A 26,460-nucleotide genomic window follows, 5' to 3' on the forward strand; every position below is an offset into this window, starting at 1 on the left:
CCAACGCTCCTAAATAAATCCACCGCTAAACCATAGGTCCATAACGCCATAAACCCTAACTGCCCTTCTTCCTCTCCCGCTTTATGCAACTCCTTGTGCAGCAGGAGAAGATCAAGAACCTCCACTCGCTCTCTATCTCTCTCTCTCTCTCTCTCTGCACACACGTACCCTTTTTTATTTTACGAAACTAGAAAGCCATGCCTTCACTAGCCTTAGCTGATCCTCTTCTCTCCGATACCCCAAAGTACAAGAAGGAGAAGAAGAACAAGAAGATGAAGAGTATGGAAACAGTAAACGCAACTCTAGAAGCCGATTCTCCGATTACCAATAAGAAGACGAAGAAGAAGCGAAAGGCTCTGGAGATCGAGGAGGCGGAAGAGGGGAGCGAGACGAGCTCGGAGCTATTTGATCCTGTGAACTGGAAGGCCGAGGATTCGGAGAAGAATAAAAAAAATAAGAAGCTGAAAAAGGGGAAGGTTGAGGAGGAGGATGAGGAGGGTCCAAATGCGGTGTCCAGGTTTCGGATTTCGGAGCCGTTGAAGGCCAAGTTGAAGGAGAAGGGAGTCGAGTCATTGTTTCCGATTCAGGCAATGACCTTCGATACCATTCTAGACGGTTCGGATTTGGTCGGTCGCGCGCGCACGGGTCAGGTATATTTTCTTCGCAAGTTTTATTATTGTTTGAATTTTTGCATCTATCTTTGTACGTTGGCATTCCCATCAGTTATGTTGGCTCAGATCGAACTCCATGTTGCATTATTTTAATTTATTTTTAACTTTTAATTGCAAAGAAACTTGATAATTCATCTTCAAGTTTACAATTTTTCGTTGGTACCTATGAGTTAATCTAACCTGTTCCTAGTGAAATCTTGAACTTAGTTATGGTAGTTTTAACAATTCTACTAAATTATTGAATGATTTATATAACGAATATGGTTTAGAATCATGTATTTTTGGAGAGCATTTTGGATCGCGCTCACTTTGTTTGAATTGGATGAAACGTAGCAGTGATGCTTGGCGAGTTTGCATAAACTCTGGTTATTCTTTTGAGTCGATTGGTTGTTTAAGATCGCAGTGGTTACAATGCTAACTTAGTGTAATGAATCTGAGTTTTTCGGTTGTTATCAATGCCTTTTAACTTGTTAATAGCCAGTGAACTAGCAAGATGGAACAAAAAGAATGTCGTTTAGCTGGTACTACAACTTTTCTTGTTTGCATATTGAGCTGGGCTTTGTTTGTGATGTAGGGTAAAACGCTTGCCTTTGTGTTGCCCATATTGGAGTCACTCACGAATGGGCCGGCTAAAGCTTTGCGAAAAACTGGTTATGGGAGGGCACCAAGTGTTTTGGTACTGTTACCTACTAGAGAACTGGCCAAACAGGTAATATATGAGGGGCATTCAAGGAATTTATGCTTCTGAAAGTAACCTCTCGGTTGTCTAATTCTCATTTGAATTACTTCCAGGTGCATGCTGACTTTGAAGTTTATGGGGGAACGTTGGGGTTGGTTTCATGCTGTCTATATGGCGGAGCTCCATACCAAAGTCAAGAGGTTAAACTCAAGAGAGGGGTTGATATAGTCATTGGAACACCTGGTCGAGTTAAGGTAACCTTTATGATCATTTCATTTAGTGTTTATCTATGGAATGTGAAATGCAGAAATTTGTACTTATGTATTTACATTCCTAATAGATCCCTGCGAATTTATTTGTAGGATCACATAGAGAGGGGGAATATTGACTTTAGCTCTTTGAAGTTCCGGGTCCTTGATGAGGCTGATGAAATGCTGAGGATGGGTTTTGTTGAAGATGTTGAACTAATTCTAGGTATGTGGTTGCATAAATTGCTTGGGGCTTTTCATTTATGACTGGATTCTATTTTAAAGACACTTACAACTATTTATGTCATATTTTCCTAACTGAACTAGAAATCTATATAACCTGGTAATATTTCAAAATGAAACACTACCTTTGAGACTGAAATTATTCCAAGTGTTACTACTTGAATGTGCCCGCTGCTGTTTATTTTCAGTTGTGGTTACATGGATTTAACAATGTCCTTTGGACTTTACAGGAAAGGTAGAAGATACAAGTAAAGTTCAAACGCTTCTCTTCAGTGCCACCCTGCCTGGCTGGGTTAAGCAGGTTAGTGTGTTACTAATTCCAATTATAATCTCTTTCTGAATTCCCCTTTCTGATCTGTGAGGTCACCTCTTTTATGATATATAGATGTTCTGTCAAATACTCAAATTATAGATTTTGTATCCATTTTATAATCTAATCCCACTCAAAGTTCTGTTTTCTATTTTTAGATCGCTTCTAGGTTTCTTAATCCAAGCAAGAAAACTGCTGACCTTGTTGGCAACGAGAAAATGAAAGCTAGTACAAATGTTAGGCATATTGTCCTTCCCTGCTCTAGCTCTGCAAGATCCCAGCTTATTCCAGACATTATTCGCTGTTATAGCAGGTTCATCTTTTCTCTTGTCCAATTATAATTTATAGATGATGCTTTCAAGTCTTTGACTGGTGGAATTGTGTTTCTTATTCTTTTTTCTGGTGGGATCATGTCTGATTTAGTGGAGGCCGGACTATTATTTTTACTGAAACAAAGGATTCTGCTTCTTCACTTGCTGGGTTGTTGCCTGGGGCACGAGCTTTGCATGGGGATATACAGCAGGCTCAACGTGAGGTTAGTTGGTGACGAACTTATGCTGTTCTACCTTTTGCCCCCCCCCCCCCCTCCCTCTCCCTCCTCCTCCTCCTCCTCTCTTCTTCAACAAAAAATAATCTTATTATTCGTTTTTATAGAAAAATGAAGGTTCTTCTTGCCTTGCTCAACTGCTATTCATCTGTTTGACTGTCCAATGGTTGCCATAGATAATGGGTTTTCCGGGCTCTCAAGGGGTCTAGCCTTTTTAAAATTACATAATGTCTACTCTTTCGTTGAAAACTCTTAAGAGTCGTCTATGTTTCAGGTATTTAGCATTAAAAGAAGCATGGTGACCAATGATTTCTATATTTTCTCTTACCTATCAAAACAAAAAAACTTTGGAAGCAGGAGGATTATCATTTTCACTAAATCATTCCAAGTAGGAATAAGGGTGTAATGATTTTTTTACTGTTAATATTATTTGAGACATTTTTTCAGATCTCACATGTGATCTGTTTGGCATTCGCAGGTCACGCTTGCTGGCTTCAGGTCTGGAAAGTTCATGGCATTAGTCGCCACAAATGTGGCGGCACGGGGATTGGACATCAATGATGTGCAATTAATTATCCAGGTTTGTGTGTGTATGTGTACAAGATAGGTGTATATGTAGAATCTCTACAATGCTTATTATCTAGGTATTCTGAAATTGGTGCTTGTGCTTCAGTGTGAACCTCCTCGTGATGTTGAAGCCTATATCCACCGATCTGGACGCACAGGAAGAGCTGGTAATGGTTGACCTTGAAACTTTTGTTTTGAATCACCTGGAGTTATGTTGTACTGAGAGGTCTTATTTTTTATTTTCCTTTAAGGTAATACTGGAGTTGCAGTAATGCTCTATGATCCCAGAAAGTCCAATATATCTAAGATAGAAAGAGAATCTGGTGTGAAGTTTGAGCACATATCTGCTCCTCAGCAAGCTGATATTGCCAAAGCTGCTGGTGGAGAAGCTGCAGAGATGATAACCCAAGTCTCTGACAAGTATGCCTGCTCCTTTGTGGTATTATCTAGTGGATAATTATTGAGTGTTTGCTATTGGTGTTAATATACTTTGAAATTTCAGTGTAATTCCTTCTTTCAAATCTGCCGCTGAGGAGTTGCTGAACACCTCTGGTCTGTCAGCTGTTGAATTACTTGCAAAAGCTCTTGCCAAGGCTGCTGTGAGTCTCTTCTCCCATTCTGCCCTCTCAAATTATTCATTTCCTATTTTTTATGTATATGTTTTTGTGTTCATCTTCTTGCAAATTTGTTTACCTGCTTTTGCAGGGTTATACAGAGATAAAGAAAAGATCACTTCTCACTTCAATGGAGAATTACGTCACAGTACTTGTTGAGGCTGGAAGTCCAATCTATACACCAACGTGAGCACTTGAACTCTCACTTCTTCTTTTTCAATAGTTTCCTCCGGCACAAGTTAGACATTGGAATCTACTCATAATGATGATAATCCTTTGTGTCACAAGTAGAATGAGTAAATGTGATGGACATCAACATTGTATGTCAGTGGCTAAATTGTGCTAAAGCAAAATGAACTATGGATTTGGTGTCTGGAATAGTTTTGGACAAGCTTACATTTTCTCTGGAATTTCGGATTGTAGTATTTGGTTCCACTGGAGTAGTGCCTATCAAAAAACTGATTAAGGTTTCACCAGAATTAATTTTTAGGTGTCTTATATCCCTGTTATAGGTTAACTTCTGCCTGAATTCAAGTTTCTATGACTGTCTCTCAGATTTGCTTATAGAGTCCTGAGGAGATTCTTGCCTGAGGAGAAGGTTGAGGCGGTGAAGGGTCTTGCTCTCACAGCCGATGGAAAGGGTGCAGTGTTTGATGTTCCTGCTGAAGACTTGGATACGTTTCTTGCTGGTATTTTCAACTTCATAGTCATTAGTTTGTAATCAACAGGCGTTGTCTGTACTATAGGTTAATTTCAATTGCATCCTGAATTTCGTTAACACTCTTTTACTTGTAAAGAAAATTTGGTACAACATCATTATCGATTTAAGGATTGCTTCTTGGATGATTGCATATACTGGATATTTCCAAACTTTTGAATCTAAGTTCATTGATCATTTGTTCAACCTCATATTTATTTATATATATATATATTTTTGGATTGCAGGTCAGGAGAATGCAGCTAATGTGAGCTTAGAAGTGTTGAAAGCATTGCCAAGCTTGCAAGAAAGAGAACAGTCAAGAGGGGGAAGATTTGGTAGTGGTGGTCGGGGTGGTTTTGGTGATAGAAGTGGGGGCAGGTTTTCTGGTGGAAGAGGTGGCAGGGGTGGTGGTGGTGGTGGTTTTTCCGGCCGAGGAAATAATAGGTTTAACAATGGCTCTGGTGGGAGGGGTTATGGCAGCAACAACAAAAAATGGTGAAGTCTAAGCTGTTAGTATCAAGTAGCCATCGGTGAGCATTGGTTGAGGCAGAGTTGTGTGATAACGAAAGAAAATATTCGGTACAGGGAGTTTAGTGTAAACTGGCTCAGTATAGAATTTTTTCTTTTTTTTTTTCAGGGGTTTTGGGGCTTTTTCCGTCTCTCCCCATTGGCTTATCATTTTTTCGGCAAATGTAAGATATTGTTCGAATCCCTATTATTATTGAATGACCCACGAGAAAATAAACAAAGGTCCTCACTCATTAAGTTTATACTTCATGTATTTCAACAAGAGAGGATGTTGCAAGCGGTAAACAAAATAATGATAATGATAAATAAATAAATAAATCATAAGGTGTTTGGGTTACGAGATATGGTAACGTGATAAAGATACGAAGATATATGTTTTGATCATGATTTGATATTATTATTAATTCTGTGAGAAGATGGAACATTATGTACAACCAGTGAGATGATTTGATCTGTTCCTTGCAGTTAGGTGGTGGTGTCAAAAGTTAATTGTAGAAGTATGCAGAAGCCCATATATGGTTCTGGATTCATTGACATTTATGAATGCTGTATCGTGTGCGTGCTTCATACCGTTGTGATGTCGGAGTAATTACTCTACTCATCTTTCCAAATTAAAAAAATTAGGGGTGTGCATATATTTTTATAATCCGCTTAACCTGATCAAATCCACCCGATAAAAGTCGGGTTATAATTGAAGCGGGTCATTTGAAATGTTATGCGGGTGAAACCGCAGCTGAAGAACAACCCGTGCTCTCTCACACACCTCAGTCCTGACTCCATCTCCTTCGTCTTCAACCTTAGTCCCCTCCCTCTCTCTCTCTCGACTTCTCTCTCACCAACGTGATCTCTCTTTCTCTCGCTCTCTCTCTCTCTCTCTCTCTCTCTCTCTCTCTCTCTCTCTCTCTCTCTCTCTCTCTCTCTCACAGACGCTTGCGTGGGTCTCTCTCTCTCTCTTCGACCGCAGCTCCAAGATCAGCTTCGGCGTGGGTCTCCAAAGAGGTATGTTCCTGATGATAGATGTGTTTGGATTTTGCTTACGGCGTGGGTCTCCAAGAATTGTTAATAGATCGATTGACTACAAGTCTGCAATATTATTTTGCTTATGGATTTTTGCTGATGATATTTTGCTGAGATGATGATTCTGGTTTTTACTGATTTTCGAGTTTGGCTAATTGGTTTTTTTGCTAGTTCTAGGTTTAAGATGTGGTTTGCTAGGAACTTTGTGGGTGATTTTGGTGGTGTCCTGCTCTGGTTTTGTATTGGAAGCCAATGGTGATGTGATTTAGAGTTGGTTTTTGTTTGGGTCTGTGATTATGAATTTTTGGTAGATTATTATGAATTGGGGCTGTGTTTTGGAGCTTGTTTGTGAAAAAATCCAAGTCCATGGTGTTTTGATGCTCTGGTTTTGTATTGGAAGCCAATGGTGATGTGATTTAGAGCTGGTTTTTGTTTGGGTCTGTGATTATGAATTTTTGGTAGATTATTATGAATCGGGACTGTGTTTTGGAGCTTGTTTTGGTTTTGTTCTTTGGTATTCTCATGTAATACTACCGTGTAGAAATTATCATTTACTTGTGTGCTCTACTTTTGAGTAATGATGTATCATTATTGAAAAGCAGAGGATTGCAAAATCAGGTAATGTTTAGTGCAAAGAATGGGCATTCCTATTCTTTTTATTTGGGGACAATACATGATGTCTTCTTGATTGGAACTCCAATAAGCACCAAACCTTTTTTTATAAAAAAACTATCTATTGTACTTTTTTAAACCTGCAAAAGTAAAAGAAAAACTCCCGTGGGCTGGCTGCCACCTGCACAAAGTTTTGGGGATGGCTGGAGCACCCTTGAAAACCCATGCTAGGGATGGTCTGATCACTCTTTGGGTTTGTCCGGGTGGCCAGCAACCCTATGATTCTTTTGCATCCCTTGAGGAGGCTGAGAATGAATGGGTGGAAAGATCCTTTGAAAAGAGTGATGTCTGGGTGGTAGTGAATCCCAAAATAGAATTACGGCACCAAGCACAGAGGGGTATTCATGGATTTTTCCCAAATTTGTTGGGATCTTTTGAAGGAAGACATTATGAAGGTAAAAAGCAACATTGTGATGATTCTTATTTCACATTCATTGTCTTATTTCAAAGAAGTCCAGGACCTTTCATGTTAAGGATTTTCAGCCTATTTGCTTAGTCGGTGGTCCTTATTTCGGGAGCTTGACTCTGTTGGTGTTGGGGCAATTCTAAGAGATGAAAAGGGTATTGTTTTGTTGGTTTTATGTAAGAAGGAAATGTGGGTCTTCCATATTTATTGAAGTTTTCATAATGTTTTTTTTATATATAATTTAATAATATTTGTTTCTTTTTTTTTTTTTTTTTTTTTTTTTCAGAATTTGATCCCCAATCAAACTTTATTTATGTTGATGATGAGTGACTCAAGACTTATGGTCTATTCTATATTTGTTGTTAAAGATTCTTGTTCGAGGACTGTTTATTTATAGTTCATGAATTTGTTTAAAAAGGCTGTAATATTTTCTATTGATAATATATATATGGACGTTCTATTCATGTTTATTGTTTATGTTATGGATGGCCTATGGGATGTAATGTAGTGGATGAATGAATGAATTTGTGAGAAAGGTTGGACATTATATTCATGTTTATTTCTAGTTCATGAATTTGTTTAAAAGGGCTGGAATATTTGCTATGGATCATAATATATATATGGACATTATATTCATGTTTATTGTTTATTGTTTATGTTATAGATTGCTTATGGGATGTAATGTAGTAGATGGATGGACTAATATTTATTAAGAAAGGCTCTTAAAAAAAAACACTGAAAATACTTAGTAAAAAAAAAAAAAAAGTGAATTCAACCCGACCCGAACGAATGGTTCGGGTCGGACCATTATGGCAGGCACTGGGTTGCGGGCCACAACAGGTCGGGTCAATATATGTGCTGGGCGGGCTGTTGTTCAGGCCTAAAAAAAATGGGGTGCATCAGATGCTGTGATGGTTAATAGAATGCATTTATCGAGACAATGTACAGCTATAGGCAGTAATGAGCATCCTTTTCGGATATTAGCGAGAATTAAAATAGCACCATAGGTCATTTATACCTTTGATTACCCTCATTAATATTGGAAACCAACTTTACCGAATGAATATAAATAAATACTGCGAGGTGGGAAAAAAGAAAAAAAGAAAAAATATATGCAGTTTTTGGTATGCAAGTCTCCCTTACTTAGTTTGAAAAAAATTGGATAAATTTATAACTTATATAAAAAAAAATCAAATTTTATAACCATGGATTTAATTTTTTTGAAATAGAATATGCGGAGATTATAAACTCCAAAACTATATTTAACTAAAAGAAAATAAAACTTTTTAAGGCAGTTTTTATAATAGTCTTATTTAGACAAAGCCAGACGAACATAATAGTAATGAATATATATATATATATAATTTTATATACAATCATTTTTATATATTTTTTATATATTCTATTAATATGATTAGTTGCGTTACTTTTTTTTAACCCATTAAAAAAGAAAAATAAAATAATCCATATTATACTGCTAAAATTATAAAAAAAGCCTAAATAAAATATAGATTCATTTTTTTTTTTTATGTATTTATTATATTCATTCCATTTCATTCATTTTAATTTCTTTTCTTTTGATTAGTTTAAAAACTTCTAAACGAAACCTTAGGAAAAGTAGAGGAGAAATTAGTGAAGGAAAATAAAGCTTTACAAATTTTCAATCATTCAGGTTTGACGTCATATTCCAAAGCAAAGTAAAGTCAAGATAACAACAACAACTTAAAAAAAAAAAAATAGTAAAGCAGTATGATTTTGATGATCATATTCCAAAGTAGAGCGGGAATGCTTGGTGATTTATAATATAAAACAGGTGAAATTTTCCAAAAGAAGTGGCAGAATTTTCAAGATTAGATGAATATGTTAATAGTTCACTAGTTACGATGGGTCTTACGCTGATCCCTCATTAGTCACGGGGGTCGTTGAAGATTTGGTATCTGTAATTTCTGCACAACATCCCATGTGATCGATCTTGGACTCACTTTTGGAATTTGCTTTGAAGGAGAGAAGACGTACGTGTAATTGCACAACTTTCAAAACAGATGGGTTCTAATACCCACCAAAAATTGACGAAATTATTAAGAGAAATATTATAATTACAAAAAAATTATAAAAAATAATTTTATAAATCGATATTATTTAATACGATTTGTCAGATTGTAAAATTATTTTTATTTTAAAATTGATCTAAGGTCATAATTATTAATGTAACACACATCAAAGTGCTTGAACTCACTTTTCATTCCTAAATCAAAGTTGATCCATTTTTCTTTTGTTATTTTTACTAAATTATTCAAGTTCTGATTAATGAATGTGACAAGATCGTCTGCAACTCCCACCATTTCTGCATATTAAATAAACTGGAAACATCAATATAATATAGTAACAAGTTAACAACCCCCAAGCACAAAGTATGGCAGTCATAAGACCTGGTATCAGGCCATGGGAATTTCAGAACTTTTATGCTACCTTTTAAACATAAGACAATACTGCTGAAACAATAGGGCATGGGCACCAAAAAGAAGATGCCCTTGAAGAAAGTAGGGCTGGGGGTACCTTATTATTCTTTTTTGGGGTGCTTTTATGTACACCTTTTTCATTCAGGGCCCTGCATATTTGGGTGCCAAAAGGGATCAAAATGCAGACCTATAGAAGAGATCAAAGGCACTCCCTTTGATTTCCTAATCCTTATCCTCACATTCCTCCCATGAACAACTCCCCCTTCAAGCCTGTGAAGCCTCTTGTACCCTACTGTGGTCCCTCTGGCCACTATCTTGCCATCCAAATAAATTTCATGCTTTTTGATTCTCTGGCCAAGCCCTATTGCTTCTTGAATCCTGATCACATTAAATACCAGCCCTTTATCTCCTGCTCTAACTTCAATCCAATGGTCCCCTTCACCATGATTATCCTCCCTAGGTGCCCAATATGTCCATAAATGGTCATCATCCAGCACATTTTCTGGTCCAAAACCTCCCTCTTTTCCACCTCTTTGGCTACTAGCTTTTACCAGGCAATCCTCAGCCAAATTGGTAGAAAAAATGATATCAATTGCTTTTCTAAATTCTCCTAATCTGTGAACATCCTTTTCGGATATAAGGCCAGTTGAATTAGGAGGCACGTTTAGCAGTAGAAGACAGTTTCTTCCCACTGAGTGGTAGTAAATCTTCAGTAGTTGGCTTAGCTTCTTTGGTGATTCTGATTTGTGCCAAAACCATCCCGGGCGGATCGAAACGTCACATTCCGGTGGCACCCAGTCTGTGCCTCTTGGATCACCAGTGTTCAGATAGCTGCAATATTGTTAAAAAGGAAAGTTCATTGCCTATTTGCTCAGAGACCTTGCATCATTATTAACATAAAAAGTACAATTGCTTTTTCGCATATGAATCTAAAAAATGGGGTACAGCAATTGATTCATTGGGAATTCGATAGCCAGCATATCCTCCTGTGCTTTAGACGATTGAAAAGCACAACTTTTGTCTTGGTTGGGTTGAATTCACTCATTCTCATTGCCTAATCAAGCTTGAAACTTAAGAATAGTGGTCCAAAAGACATAAGAACATGTCACGTGGAACCTACAATTCTATTAAACCAATGGTGTGGGCAAGATTGGACAATTTTCATGGAATTTGTATGCCCTTTTTTCAGAAATTTGCTGGTGATTTGTCGTTCGAAGCCAAGTTCACGTGCACGTTACGGCCAAATATGGAGTGCAAAACAAGAAAGGAAAGAAATTGATCACGGATTGCTTAGGTAATGCCACTTACTCAACAATGCTTGCATTCCCGATTGATAGCGAGGTCCGATTAACGGTGGACCAGCACGTACTCCCGGCTGACCCCTTCTCATCTCCGACCCACCTGACGTCCGGACCGGCGTCGGAGAATATGTTAATGGAACTCTGCAACTCTTTAACCATGGAGAACCAATCCGAGAAGTAATATGTCATGTTTGTCGCGTTAGCACCCTTTGCTCCATCGAACCAAATTTCTCTCACACTACCATACCTAGCATGCATTGAATGGAAATTGACTTTATATATTATAGAATTCAAATGCACCTAGGTTCTTGCTAATTCTGTTAGTTTTTCATTTCATCCAAACAAAGATTAGCACAAAATTAAGAAACTTTACTTTTTGAGAAGCTCTTGGAGTTGGGCCAAGTAGTATTCATTGTAGGGTAAATCATGCCCGTATCTTGGATCATGTCGATCCCAAGGCGAGAGGTAGAGCCCCACATCAATGCCACGGGCTTTGGCCGCATCGACAAGCTCCTGAACGACGTCTCCATTCCCATTTTTCCAAGGACTTCGGATGACAGAATGATCAGTGTACTTGGAAGGCCAAAGGCAAAAGCCGTCATGGTGTTTTGCAGTGAGGATTACAAGAGAGATTCCTGCATCCACGGCCGTGTTTACCCATTGATTTGCGTCGAGTCCGACAGGGTTGAAAATAGCAGGGCTTTCGTGCCCCGTGCCCCATTCAGAGTCTGTGAACGTGTTAACTCCGAAGTGCAGGAACATTATGATCTCCCTTTGCTGCCATTTCAACTGGGAAAATGATGGAAGTGGAAGAATTGGCAGTGGTGGGGGTGGTACTTGTTCAAGTCTTGAAAAAGCAAGTTTAAAGTATAGTAAAAAAAGTGTTGTTATGCACAAAGAGCCACGCATCTTAGGCATAATAATGGATTGGTGGTGGTTGTTTTTTCTTCGTCCTCCTGTTTTCTCTCTAAATATGTAGACGCGAGAGAGGGAGGGGGGAGCTTAAAGCTGACATCCCGTGGATCAAGCCAACAGAAAAGGGTCCAAGATTCTTTAAATGGTGCAAAGCCAAATGGGATAGTTACCTTTTATCTGGAACTTTGCGTGGTTTTCTGGATTTTGAGCGCATAGGCCTCTTTTATTGCGGTATGTGTTGCCAGTCACTCACGAGTCACGGGTTGGTTCGCTTTTACATCTGAGTTAACATGTGAGAACCATAAAGCTGCGGAGGAAAGAGATCTAGCGAGAGATAGAACCAGAAGTGGGTGTATGTACTATGTTGTTGTGTTAGGATATAGACCAATATTATATACAGTCGTGGAATTGTAAATGCTGTGTAATCATTTTGAAAAAGAGTGAGGTCCACAATTAAAAAATTAATTTTTTTTCATGTGAGTCTCATATTAATTCATTTTTTTCAAAATGACTGCACGTCGTTTGCACAACTACGACTGTAAATATCATTTCTCTAAGATATATTTACCTACTTTAATATCTTGTCTACGATGTTTAAAGTATTATGATAATATTTTAGGTCAATCATGTTTATTGTCAATACACATCAAATTTTGGAGATTTTCCACCTATAATTGTCTACATGGTTTATTGTCCGTGTCACATCTTTTTGACAAAATTAGGTCACTGTACGACTGCTAAGAGTTGTGGGTGATCTTCCCAAGTCCGTGGAGCGTCTGGCCACGCACCGATTACTTCTTCAGCACATCCGTACACCCACACGCCCCCAATTCGTTTGCTACAGTGTAGTCTATCTTTTAGCCTAGTTCCACTAACATGTACAAGAATAAAGTTTGAGTCCTGCTGCATCCGAGGCATGTAGCCCGAATTGTAAATTATTTTTTTAAAATATATATTTTTTAAAAATTCATAATATTATTAAAAAATATTTTCTTAATTATTAAATAAAAATATAAAAAATAAATTGGAACACTTTTTGAGACTCGAATTCGGGACAAAGTATTTCTCATAAGAATTTTACTATGTACAAATAAAATCGAGTACTAATTTACGTACTAATTCTAATTTATTTATACTTAAAATTTAAATTAGCATTATTTTTAATAAAATTTATTTTTTGATTAATCACATTAGATTGATACACATATTAATACATAATTATACTTATAACTAGATTTTTTCTTCTCGTAAAATTTTCTTATTGGAAAACAGTTAAAAAAATAAGTAATGAGAAAAGGGAATAGGGTAGAGGAATGATATGCAATTATTTTCACAATCATTACGAAATTACATGACCAGAGATAAAAAAAAAAAAAAAAGGGTTGAATTATGTGAATTTGGACGGATGGACCATTTTGATAATATATATATAGGTATCCCCACTCATGGATGGTTTTGAAACATCCTTTTTACTCCGAGGACCAATTTGGAAAATTATCAAATCCCATGAACCATTAAGGCAATTTCCTTAATTTATTATTTAAAACAAACAATGCAACAATCGACCCAACAAATTGGAAGAACATTTTTAGGAGAGTCACAAAATTTCCTGCCATACTTGCTATAAATATTTAATAGAAAAATAAATCAATGGCAACTCTTAACTATTCTAATTTCTCAGTCTTAAAACTTTCTATCATTTTAATTTCAACATGAACCCTCTTAACCATTTAGAGTATGCAAGTCTGCGCATTCTCTAGAATTGTAAATATCATTAATTAATTAAGTTAAAATATCCCTTTTGCATTTACACAGGCTGATCCCACCGGAACCTATAATTTATGATTTGAAAATAGACTAATAATAGTAGATCTGGTTATAAATGGTTCTGTACATCAATATGCATATTAATTATTGTTATGAATATCGTACCAGCCACTAGTCTAGTATAGATATTTTACCTGTTTAGTATCGGTCCAAATACCGGTCGTACCAGTCGGTATTTCGGCTTTTTTTTTTTCATCTTTTCAAATTACAACCTCATTTTTTACTCTCAATTCAGACTAAATTATTTATAATTTATATATATGTATTTATGTATAATTTATTCATATGTAGATTATTATTTTAGAATATAATTTATATATATAATTTATTCATATATTAATTATTTCGAAACGGTATCGGTATCAAAATATTTTATTCTAATACCTTGACCGGTATAGTATCCGGTACGGTATTCAAAATACTATTACCAATACAATGTGATTGGTCAAAAAGTTATATTTTAATAAAAATTATGTCAGTTTAAATTTTGAATACGAAGTTAATAATATTAAGAGCAATGTTACATACAGTCGTAAAATTGCAAATGCCGCGCAATCGCTTTGAAAAAGAGTGAGGTCCACGATTAAAAAATTAATTTTTTTTTCATGTGGGTCATATATTAATTTATTTTTTTCAAAACGACTGCATGCCGCTTGCATAACCACAACTGTAAATATCATTTCTCTAATATTAATATGTTGATCGGTACAATTGTAGCGGTCATGGTAGAGCGGCCAGTTAGCTCGTGTCGGTGGTGGGTATTCCTTTACAAGACGGCCGACACGGTGTCCCTTTCTAAAAGAAAGAAGTTAGAATAGGAGCGCATGTGCAAGGAGATTGAGAAGTGGATGGATCCTGATCTCCCAACGCCCAACGTCATCCTAATCAAGTATTAAATAATGAAGATACGTCATTTTCTATATTATTTTCCAGATTTTAGGAGGATTCGAATGGCCATGTGATCCATGTTGCATGCAGCTTCTCACACCATACCACAAAGGAAACAACCATAAAGAAAGATAAAACAGAATATCGAGACGAGGATACTTAACATGCCGTATCATATATTTTAATATTATTTTTATTTTTATTATTATTAAATTAATTAAGTTATTTTATTTATCATCTATAAACTACATATTTATTATAACAAAAATAAAAAAAAATAAAAATATATAATATATGGTGTGTAGAAATAATAAATAAAATTCATTTAAATGAAAATATAATAGTTATATTTCAAATATAATATATTGATTGATGTGACCTTAATAATTCAAAGTTTTTAAAAAAATGTAACGTATTTTTGATGGAATGAAAATACACCGATAAGTGTTAAATATTTTTTTAAAACTATTTTTGTGTATTTTTTTTAATAAAAAAAAATATAAAAAATAAACAAACATAAATCTTTAAAAGAATACATTTCGATACAAATAATCGGTATAATTCCTCAATGGCTATATCAATTTCCTTTTTTGATGGCGTACGTTATTTGTTTTGCAACTCTTGACCTATGAGCGAAGTTAAAATGGTAGATGTTGGCTAAGCGCATCCTCCGTGATTAACATGAATATTTATCATTTGACAATCATTATAAATAAAAGTGATTTTCGTTAATTTTTATATACTCTTTAAATGAAAATGATTTTTATTGATATTTTTTTCCAATATTATCGAAAGAAAAAATTATCTTTAATGCTGATTATAAAAAAAAAAAAAATAGTTGTCAAAGTGAAGTGGGTGATACGCAGCTCATTACTGTGTTTGCTGGCTTCTTTACATTTGAACCGAATGACTTGAGTCCCCCAGCCCATGGGCTCTTCTATGGATTAAGGCGTGTCCATGGGCCAAACAGAAAGTAAGAAATAAAAGACGTATATGGAAAAAAGTGCGCAAGCAGAGTCCCTTATTTCTTTCTGATAAAATATATTTATAATTGTAAGGTGCATAAATAAAATAAATTATTTAAAAAATAAATAAATGTAAAATGTATATAAAAAATTTAATATTTTAATAATAAATTTTACTATTTTTTTAAATAAGTGTACGACTTTTACATAACTAATAATTATATATAACTCATTAAAAAAAGTCTACCCAGCTTCCAGTTTTCTTTTCCGCACTTCACACTAGTGGCCAATCGGTTCGGAGCACACGTCATGGCTTATTGAAATTGAGAAATTGAAACTCGAGCTTTATTTTCCCGCTTCAGTCTCCCTCTTCAGTCTCACTCGAAGACCTCTCGACCTCACTCGACGAAGACCTCTAGACTGGGTACCTTCATTCTCATTCTTCTTCCCCATATCTCTCATTATTTCAACTCATCCTCCCTCTCACTCGAAGCTTCTTTCTCACCCCGATGCCCATCTCAACTTCTTTCCCACCCAGACGCCAAAACCCCCTTCAGTCCCGAACCCCCAGTATCAAAGTCTTCTCCCTTAACCCGTCTCTTCTTCGATGCCAGCGCCCATTTCTTCTCCCTCAACCCCCTATCGTACTCTTCCCTCACCCATCACCCCGAGGCCCTTCACCCTTGAGACCCTAGAAAAGCTATTTTTCATCCTCAACGAAGACCCCATCTCCCTCACCCCCCTTAGTTCCAATCTTTCTCACCGTCACTCTCCCAAGCCCTTGAGTCCCAATTTGTGCCTCGAACCCTCAAAAACCCTTCTTTCGTTCAAGCTAATACTCACCAAGCCACACCCATTTCACCATTTCATTTGAGTTACAAGTTTTAGACCAAGCCCCAGTAGTCCTGTCAAGGTGATAAATCTATTTTAACTGCTTCCTACAATTTTTTTTTTATCTTTACGTTTTTGTTGCATTATCATCTACGCTTGTGATGTTGGCCTTTAAGTAGAGCTAAAAGATCTTTGAAGTTTGAAGAATAATTGGGTTGTTTGCAAATATTTCTTTGTCTTTGTGTATTTGATATCTTTGGGATTTTCCTATAATAGAATAAAGCTCTTTGCATTTGAAGAAGAATAGTCATCCATTTCATCAGCTCATGCCTTTGGGGGAATAAGCTGGCTTGAAAGACCTTGCCCTGAATTGAAGTGAAGCATATAACAAAGTGAAAAGTAGCGATTTGAACTTCATACACAGAAGATGTGAAGGAATGATGAATTCTATATTTCATTCATGTCAAAGTTGGATATACAATGTGCTATTTATAGGAAATCAATACCCTATTGTCCTTAGACATTGTGTCGAGCAGATGATATGCACTGATACTTTAGCCTAGCTGTGAGGCCGTTACAACCGAATTACAAATCCTTAATACAAAGAATATTTTCACAATAGAATTACACATATATTCTAGAGAAATCTTGTGAGTGGAGATGTGGAGATGCTGAGGACTCTAGCGTGAGTCTAAGCTAGGACCACTTTCATTTGTGCTCTGTGATGGAGCTGCGCTGGGACTAGTTTTGGTTGCTATGCTTTCAAGATGAAAGAATGCATTGAACATCCCTAATCCTAAAAGATAAGTTCTTTTCAAGAGCAATAAACCTGCCTAATCATAAAAGAGAAGTGCTTTTGACCAGAAATTGATTGATTTATTTATTTTGATGTAAAGGACACTCATCTTTTTTTATTTTTTTTCTTTATTTATGAGACCATAAAGAAATTTTTATAGGAGTTCTTTTGATTGACTATTAAACTTTTTGAGGTCCATCTCTTTGTCTCTTTATGGCTGGTTTTGTGAATAAATAGAATCAACTTTTTCTTAACATATAACAATCGGTATATAAGCAATTATTCATACCCTACTTATAAAACTCAGAAAAATTACTTATATCCCACTACATATTAAACTGTAATGTATTTTTTCATATGGTTTCCGCAATATGGACAACATTTGACTACTTTGAATCCAGAGTTTCTTCTACTCTGTTTGTTGGCAAAATGCTATGAGAATGGCATGTCCGTTTTGGAGGACGATAGCTTTGAAGTTGATCACCTAAGGGGCCTTTTCCTCTAATGTTATTATGGTTTTTTTATTTTATTTTATTGCTTCTTGCATTCATCTGTTGCTTATATGAGACTTTTCACTTTTGTCATGGGTACCTATCAATGAACTCTTTTTGTTTCATTTGACATGTTGTCATGTATAATTTTAGCTTCACGGTTTAGTTGCCTAGTATTATCTGCAATTTAATAACAAGGTTTTTGTTTTCACATTCAAAGACGGAAAATCAAAATTTTCTTCTAATTTCAGATTCATGGTAAGATAGTTTGTTGGTAGTTCCTCACATTTGTTGTTGTTTCAGGGGGATGATATGCATAGGACAAAAGCTCGTAGTTGTTCACATTTGTTGTTTCAAGGGGATGATATGCATAGGACAAAAGCGTTTCCACAAAGCACTGGCGCTTTTCTTGTAATAGTTTTTGGTTGGATCATGCTATAGAATGAATGGGGATGGTTTCAAATGTAATCTAATCTATTTTGAATAAGTAGCTCTCGTTTTTTAGATGGGCATGAAACATTGTAATGTAATCTAGTTTCTTCTAAGTTGTATATACTCTTGCACACATGAGCATGCCAAGGTTTGCATGTACGAAGTCTTTTAGCTGTGTTTGCCAATAACTTTTAATTGAAAATGGCCTAAAGTGCAGGAATGTCATAAAGCTAATGTGCTTATGGATATTTCAAAGGACATTTCATTATGAATATCTACGTTAGTTTCAAATAGCAAAATGCATTGCTCTTCTGCAATCTCGGTCTTATTTTTGGCTTTTGCAACCTTGGATTTTAGATCCTCAATCAGAGTTTCCATGTCCCAAATTGTAGAATATATCATTTTCTTTAAGCTGTTCAATGCAATCTTGAAATTTAGTCTTCATTTCAATTTCTAGTTGAATTGAACCATTCCAATTAAATTGAACCTCAGCAACATCCATTAAGTTGCAGAGCTTCTATATATGAAAAACATAAATTCCTCAACAAAAATAAAAAATAAAAATTCATAGCCTATAATCTTAGTGGAAAACGAATTCCTCAACTAAAAGCATAAATTTCTCAACCAAAAAAAAGCATTAACTACAACCACAACCACAATCTTAGAAAAAAAATTAACACCCTTCAGGGCTCCTTCATAACCATAACTTGTCAGATCGATTAACTTGCATAAATGATCAATTAAACCATATTTACAATCATTTCCATACCGATTGTGTGCAAAATTTACAATCATTCCAGCTCTAGTAAGTCACAACAAAAACAATTTCCATACCCCATTCAACCATTTTAGCATGGTTTCCATACCCCCTCTGGGCTTCTAGTAAGTCGCAACAAAAATAAATTTCATATCCCATTCAACTATTTACAAATACACATTTACCCATTTGTTACACTAATTCATCTAAACCAATTGTTGCACAAACACGACCATTAACTTGCACTAGGTCCCATGGGGCACGCACGACATTTCTTGGAGATATGCAAAATTGAAAAATTAAAACAAAGACATCAAAGTCCTCCAAATGGTGCAAGAATGCAGTCGCATGGTCATCACTTGGGGATACATGCGTTAGCCTAGAATGCATTCCTAACTCTGTACTCATCATCCACATTCATGATGGACACAAAGCCATCATTCGTTTCTATAACAAAGTATAAAAAATGCATTAACTTAATGTTGCAATATAAAACATTAATAACATTTTCAAAGTAACAATGTGTATTTAATTCGGCGAAATCGATATCGAAGGCATGGGTGGCCTTCCATCTTCCCCTTTGCCTATCATCAATTAGAAGAAACAAAAGCATGCGAAATGAAACAAAACATCATCAATTAAGTACAAATATGATCTCTACATGCAAGCATGTTTTTATATTTATTTTAAACTAAAATCAAGGCAGTGGAAGCAAAAGCACTCCAATTTATCGCATTCCTTGGGATGTGGCTTTTAACTCAACCACCATAAAAGATACACAATATGATGTGAACCCCAATCGACTCGCTTTGAGACCCAACAACAATATTGGAAAAACAAACCCAAGAACGCCAAACTCAAGTCTATGGATGGAGAATTTAGACCCGTTGAGAACTCGTTTCAAGAACCTAGATTATATCAAAATCTAGACCCGTTGAAATCCCGTCTCAAGAACCCAAATTACGAGGAGGAACGCCACAAAGGTTGTGATTTACCTTTGATAAGTTCAAGAGTTCAATTAAGAACAAGAGGAGAAAACTCACTCACAATTAAAATTCGAAATAAAATAATGTCTGCCTTGAAATGGCTGATTACATCCTTTAAATACCCTCCCCAAAACATGATAAAACCCTAGACTAAAATTTGAGACCCTTTCTCTCAAAAATGCCCTTTGGTGAACAGTAGCCGCGTGTACTGTAGCGTGAACAGTTTCATGCTACAGTACTTCTAAACCCTAGTTCAAATAAGTAAGACATATGTGGGTTAAGCATCCTCTAGCCCACTTATTCAAAACTAATAATAAAAATCCTTTAAACAAATTGAAAGCCTTAATATCTAAAGGCCATATTTCTAAGTCAAGTCTTCCACAGCTTGGATCAAGTGGATCAAAGCTGGTTTTTCTTCTTTCAAGCCCATCTTGAGTGTTGGGCTCTTGCTAGCTTCTTCCCAAGTGGTTTGTACTAATCCTTGCATTGCTTCCTTGATCTTCTTGGCTCTCGATCTTGTAATTGGCCCATCTGGAACTTGCAAAGGATCTTTAAGAGTAGGCCTGCCTTGGTTCCCATCATTCCCCCTCTCCTCAAAAGGATTCGACCTCGAATCTTCACCTACGTCAAAAGGAGAAAGATCAGAAACATTGAAAGTAGCAGACACATTATACTCACCTGGGAGATCCACTTTATAGGCATTGTCATTAATTTTCTCAAGGATTTGGAAAGTCCATCTCCTCGAGGATGCAACTTAGTCCTCCGATGAGCTGGGAATCTTTCTTTGCGCATGTGAACCCAAACCCAATCTCCAGGTTCAAAGATGACACGCCTTCGCCCTTTATTGGCTTGGGAAGCAACTCTTTCATTCTTTTGCGCAATTTGAAGCCGCACCCTCTCATGGAGTGACTTCACCAACTCCGCCTTCTTTTGTCCATCCAAGCTACTCCTGCCATCAACCGGTAAAGGCATCAAATCTAAAGGGGTAAGCGGATTGAATCCATAAACAATTGCAAAAGGAGAATATGAAGTAGTAGTATGCATGGTCCTATTATATGCAAACTCTATGAATGGCAAACAATCCTCCCAAGTTTTTAAATTCTTATGAACAACAGTGCGTAAAAGCTGAGTTAAGGTCCTATTAACTACTTCAGTTTGACCATCAGTCTGCGGATGACAAGTAGTGGAAAATAAGAGCTTGGTACCCAATTTCCCCCACAACACCTTCCAAAAGTAGCTAAGGAATTTAACATCCCTATCAGAAACAATACTCCTGGGAACACCATGGAGTCGCACTATCTCCCTGAAAAACAAGTCAGCTATGTTTGTGGCATCATCTGTTTTATGGCATGGAATGAAATGTGCCATTTTACTAAATCTATCCACAACCACAAAAATAGAATCTCTACCCCTTTTGGTCCTAGGTAGCCCCAAAACAAAGTCCATAGATATGTCGACCCATGGTTCACTAGGAACGGGTAAGGGTGTATACAACCCATGTGGCAACACTTTAGATTTGGCCTTCCTACATGTAATGCACCTGCCACAAATGCAATTGACGTCTCTTTTCATCTTAGGCTAAAAGAAATGTTCATCCAACAATTTAATGAATGGCAAATGATACTCCCACAAACGTTCATGAAACACATCTAAGGTTTTCTTTGTACCAAAATGACCATTCCAATTATATGCAAATTCAATGAATGGTAAGTAATACTCCCACCAATGGTCATCCAACATGTCTAAAATCCTCTTTATATCAAAATTTTCCAACAGACCACATCCATGCACAAGCAACTCACGCATAAGACTACTAGGCACACAAAATCTTTTCTCTCTAAACAAGTACCAATCTAGTCTATATAAATGAGAAAACGATGCTTTCTTACGTACTCCATACACACTAGCCATGCCATCATCATTAACAAACAAGTTCTTATCATATTCAAGTCTCAATAACTTTGCATCTATAATGATGACAAGGACGTACCTTCTTGCATAAGCATCAACCACAAAATTTTCTTTACCTTGTGTGTACTTAGTTACATAAGGAAATGTCTTAATGAGTTGCACCCACTTGTCATGCATTCTATTCAACTTACAGTGTCCTTTCAAGTGTGTCAAGGACTCATGTTCTTCAAAGAAAGGTCGAGTAGGGATTGTCACACTTGGCATAAAATCAATGTAATGCTCTATCTCTCTAATAGATGACAATTCACTAAACACTCCGCTAGGAATTACGACCTTATATCCCTGCAACAAAGAGATAACAATACTAGGCAAAGATTCATTAAATCCGTTAGTAGTAAAATTCGCCTTAGCATAAAAACTCACTTCTCTCTTTGTTTTTCTCTCACTTTCTTCACTCCAGCTTTTCTTTTCACTCTCATTTTTCTTTTCACTCTCTTTTTTTCTTTCACTCTCTTTTTCCTTTTCACTCTCTTTTTTCTTTTCACTCTCTCTCTTTGCTTCAGTCTCTTTATTCTTTTCACTCTCTATTTTTTCTTCACTCTCTTTGTTCTTTTCACTCTCTCCTTCTCTTGAGGTTTTGGCCTCACTATTTCTTTTTTGATCAACCTCACTTTTCAACTTCAGTTGGTCCTCAAGGACCTGTGTTGGAGTTAAAGGAGCAAGTTTGATTCTTTTTCCATCATTTTCAAAACTGTACATGTTTCTAAACCCATCATAGATCACTCTCCTATCACACTGCCACGGCCTCCCCAACAAAATATGGCCAGCATGCATAGGCACAACATCACAAAGTACATCATCCTTGTACCTCCCAATTGAAAAAGAAACTAGCACTTGCTTATTTATCCTAACCTCCCCACAATCATTCAACCACTGCAACTTGTATGGTCTAGGGTGTTTCAAAGTAGGTAGATTCAATTTCTCAACTAAAGTAGTGCTGGCAACATTAGTACAACTCCCTCCATCAATAATCATACTACATACCTTATTGTTGATGTGGCATCTAGTACGAAAAATGTTCTCTCTTTGCTGCTCTATACCATCCATCTTAAATTCTGTATTGGGAGCACGCCTAACTAGAGACTCGCCATACTCTTCATTCTTATTGTACCTATTCTCAATACTAGGCTCACATCTCCTCCTATCTCTCCCACTTTGCAAATTTCTAATCAATGCACCTTGTTGTTCCATCTTATCCATCACTTCCCCCAACTTCAAATTTAACCTTTCAAACTTTTGTTGCATGGACTGCAACAAAAAGAATGAATTGTCTGACATCTCCTTTGGTTATGAGTCACTTTAATGAGACATTGTATATGCTGCACAAAAAAGAATGTTAGTGGAAAAAGACCTCACACGCTCTCCCTCACGTGTTTACACTCAAATAATGGCACTCCACTCGTGTTTCACTCTTAATTGGCTTTTTCCCGATAATGATCTCACACTCTCTTGCCTTTTACCTCAAGAGTTTTCCCACTCAAGTTCTTTCAAAACTAATTGAACTAAATCAAGGCAATACAACCTTGTTTTATCCCAACTAATAATTAGATCCAAGAAACAAGAACAAGAAACACGGAATGAATAAAATGACAAGGGAATCAAGGAAATTATTGGAATGGAAGGGTAACTATAAGAGAAGATACCAACTAGAAAGAGGTAACAAGAGGTAATTCAGCCCCTTTAAGGACAAGACCCAATCAACAAATTTCTTTCTTTCTCTTTTATTGTAACTATATAGCAACCACTGAATATGCTACCTCTACTTTCCTTCTCTCTCCCTTTTTTTTTTGAAAATTTTTTTTTTTCGAATTTTTTTTTTCTTTTCCTTTCTTTTCTTTTCTTTTCCTTTCCTTTCTTTTCCTTTCTTTTCTTTTCTTTTCTATTCCTTTCTTTTCTTTTCCTTCCTTTTCTCAAAAATTCAACCACAAACAGAAATATTCAATTGTGATAATCAAACAATTGAATTCAACCACATACAAATTGGCAAGGAAATAGAAGGGAATCAATGAAACCCTAGAAATTTCAAATCCTAGATGATGCAAATTTTGACAGCTCTCAAACAAGGAATTTAGCCACCCTATGATGATGAATATGAAACCCAAAAGATAGAATAATTTGGCAGCCCTAGGAAATTCGAATTTCTGCACTTTTTTTTTTTTTTTTGTGCAACCCTAGAACAATAAAGCTCTAGAATTAACGATACAATAAATAAAGATAGAATCAGACCTGATTGGAAACCTTGCTCTGATTACCAAATGATGTGAACCCCAATCGACTCGCTTTGAGACCCAACAACAATATTGGAAAAACAAACCCAAGAACGCCAAACTCAAGTCTATGGATGGAGAATTTAGACCCGTTGAGAACTCGTTTCAAGAACCTAGATTATATCAAAATCTAGACCCGTTGAAATCCCGTCTCAAGAACCCAAATTACGAGGAGGAACGCCACAAAGGTTGTGATTTACCTTTGATAAGTTCAAGAGTTCAATTAAGAACAAGAGGAGAAAACTCACTCACAATTAAAATTCGAAATAAAATAATGTCTGCCTTGAAATGGCTGATTACATCCTTTAAATACCCTCCCCAAAACATGATAAAACCCTAGACTAAAATTTGAGACCCTTTCTCTCAAAAATGCCCTTTGGTGAACAGTAGCCGCGTGTACTGTAGCGTGAACAGTTTCATGCTACAGTACTTCTAAACCCTAGTTCAAATAAGTAAGACATATGTGGGTTAAGCATCCTCTAGCCCACTTATTCAAAACTAATAATAAAAATCCTTTAAACAAATTGAAAGCCTTAATATCTAAAGGCCATATTTCTAAGTCAAGTCTTCCACAGCTTGGATCAAGTGGATCAAAGCTGGTTTTTCTTCTTTCAAGCCCATCTTGAGTGTTGGGCTCTTGCTAGTTTCTTCCCAAGTGGTTTGTACTAATCCTTGCATTGCTTCCTTGATCTTCTTGGCTCTCGATCTTGTAATTGGCCCATCTGGAACTTGCAAAGGATCTTTAAGAGTAGGCCTGCCTTGGTTCCCATCACAATATCCTAACAAAACATCAGTTTGACTCCACAAGATTTGAACTAGTTCAATAACCATAATTAAAATTGGCTGGTGGGATTTTTTTTTTATAAGTAAGGAAGTTGCATTGTTCAACAAGCCGACATTAGGCAAATCAACATTTTGCACAATCTGAAATGCAAGCATGTGTGGGTGAGTAACAATAGCAATTGCAATGCAAATATAATTTTGGATGAAGTGCCCAATGTCACTAGTGACCTTTTCAAGAGTCAGCCAAAATCAGACTGTTGTTGTAGGAATGACTCATTTAGCAACATGATTGGGATTAGAGATGAAGTTCTTTGACCAAATATTTACACATTCATTTTTATTAAGAAATGGTGAGTAGATCTTCTTGCATAGAAAATGGTGATATTAAAATACAAGAAAACAACAATAATAACCTTTAAGGTAATAATGATAGCAATATTTACACTTGCTCAATTAATTAGTAACTATACATAGCGATATTTACGCAGTCATAGACAAATATTTCCGAAGAACCAAAACTAACACAAGCTCTCTAAATCTGCTTCTTAGGAATGTCTTTTTAATTATGTGAACCGGTGATTAGTCCATGGTAGAAGAAAAGGAAAATAACATAAGGAGGTAAAAGAATAAAGCTATCAACTTATTCAGAACACATTTAAATCAACCCAATCAAAACCCCCACAAAACCAAAACAGAACACAAAAAGCCCATAAATAGATAATGAACAAAAATCACAAATCAACTAAAAACCCCACAGAAATTGGAAATATTCCACTTTGATCAAGTACAACACTTGGAGCTTAAATAGCAAAGCAAAAGAGAACAACTAGGAAATTAAAAAAGGATTTAAATGAAGATTGATTCACTTTAGAGTCACTTTTGCGCCCAATTCCCTTCCTTGAACCCTCTCAATAGTTCCTTTGTGAGCATCTTTTCGACTAGCTCACTCCTTTTTAGACGTATATACTTACGTACGCAGTATTGGAAAAGCGAAAAAAGGAACACCCGCCCACCTTTAAAACGAATGCAAGAATTGCTCACTTTTAACGCCGATCGGAGACACTCACAAATCAACCAAAAACCACACAAAACACAGATCAAAAAACAAACACAAACTCAAATATCCATTAAATACAAAAACAATATGCTAGAAAAGGAGAGACAAAATGAAAATAGAAAAATAAAAATCATTTCTTTAATTTCTTACCTTTGTCAGCAGAGCACCAAGCAAAGAACAATGCTGGGCGGAAGAGACGATGAGCTGGGTGGTGGGTATCGACGATGTTGGGGACTGGTCGGAGACAGAGATGAAACTAAATGAAAGGAGAGACAAAATTTAACGTGGTTCGGTAATTGCCTACGTCCATAGCTGCTGTGATTTCACTACGAAATGATTTTTACAACAAATTCTCTCTCTCTGTAAACTCTCTCTTCTCACCCACTTGCATTCACTCTTCTTTCTTCTGCACACACCCTTCTCTTCTTGATGTCTTCTGCACAATTAAGCTCTCCTATTTATAGGAGAGCAATCCGTGGGTTGCATCAATTAATGCACTAGAGGATTGATTAAACTATGGAAGTGGGTTGAT

General features: G+C 36.3%; 2 protein-coding genes and 1 long non-coding RNA gene across 3 annotated transcripts; 2 read left to right on the forward strand and 1 right to left on the reverse strand.

The window, feature by feature from the left end:
• LOC122307937 (DEAD-box ATP-dependent RNA helicase 7-like) lies at nt 1-5,349 on the forward strand. Its single transcript, XM_043121070.1, has 14 exons — nt 1-650; nt 1,246-1,380; nt 1,464-1,604; nt 1,713-1,824; nt 2,072-2,142; nt 2,310-2,464; nt 2,575-2,686; nt 3,177-3,278; nt 3,372-3,432; nt 3,517-3,685; nt 3,768-3,864; nt 3,971-4,065; nt 4,435-4,568; nt 4,825-5,349. The coding sequence occupies exons 1-14, from the start codon at nt 198-200 to the stop codon at nt 5,076-5,078; spliced, it is 2,091 nt and encodes a 696-aa protein (XP_042977004.1). The 5' UTR covers nt 1-197; the 3' UTR covers nt 5,079-5,349.
• Nucleotides 5,350-5,987: 638 nt separating this feature from the next.
• LOC122308289 lies at nt 5,988-7,729 on the forward strand. The gene is made up of 2 exons (XR_006241972.1): nt 5,988-6,106; nt 7,489-7,729. It is a non-coding gene; the product is annotated as an uncharacterized LOC122308289 (long non-coding RNA).
• A 1,824-nt stretch (nt 7,730-9,553) lies between these two features.
• Nucleotides 9,554-12,074, reverse strand: LOC122308407 (alpha-L-fucosidase 1-like). Its single transcript, XM_043121707.1, has 3 exons — nt 11,336-12,074; nt 10,970-11,209; nt 9,554-10,492 (listed from the first exon to the last, which is right to left on the reverse strand). The coding sequence occupies exons 1-3, from the start codon at nt 11,878-11,880 to the stop codon at nt 9,799-9,801; spliced, it is 1,479 nt and encodes a 492-aa protein (XP_042977641.1). The 5' UTR covers nt 11,881-12,074; the 3' UTR covers nt 9,554-9,798.
• Nucleotides 12,075-26,460: the final 14,386 nt, after the last annotated feature.

Source organism: Carya illinoinensis, chromosome 4, assembly GCF_018687715.1.
Source record: "Carya illinoinensis cultivar Pawnee chromosome 4, C.illinoinensisPawnee_v1, whole genome shotgun sequence".
Taxonomy (NCBI): domain Eukaryota; kingdom Viridiplantae; phylum Streptophyta; class Magnoliopsida; order Fagales; family Juglandaceae; genus Carya; species Carya illinoinensis.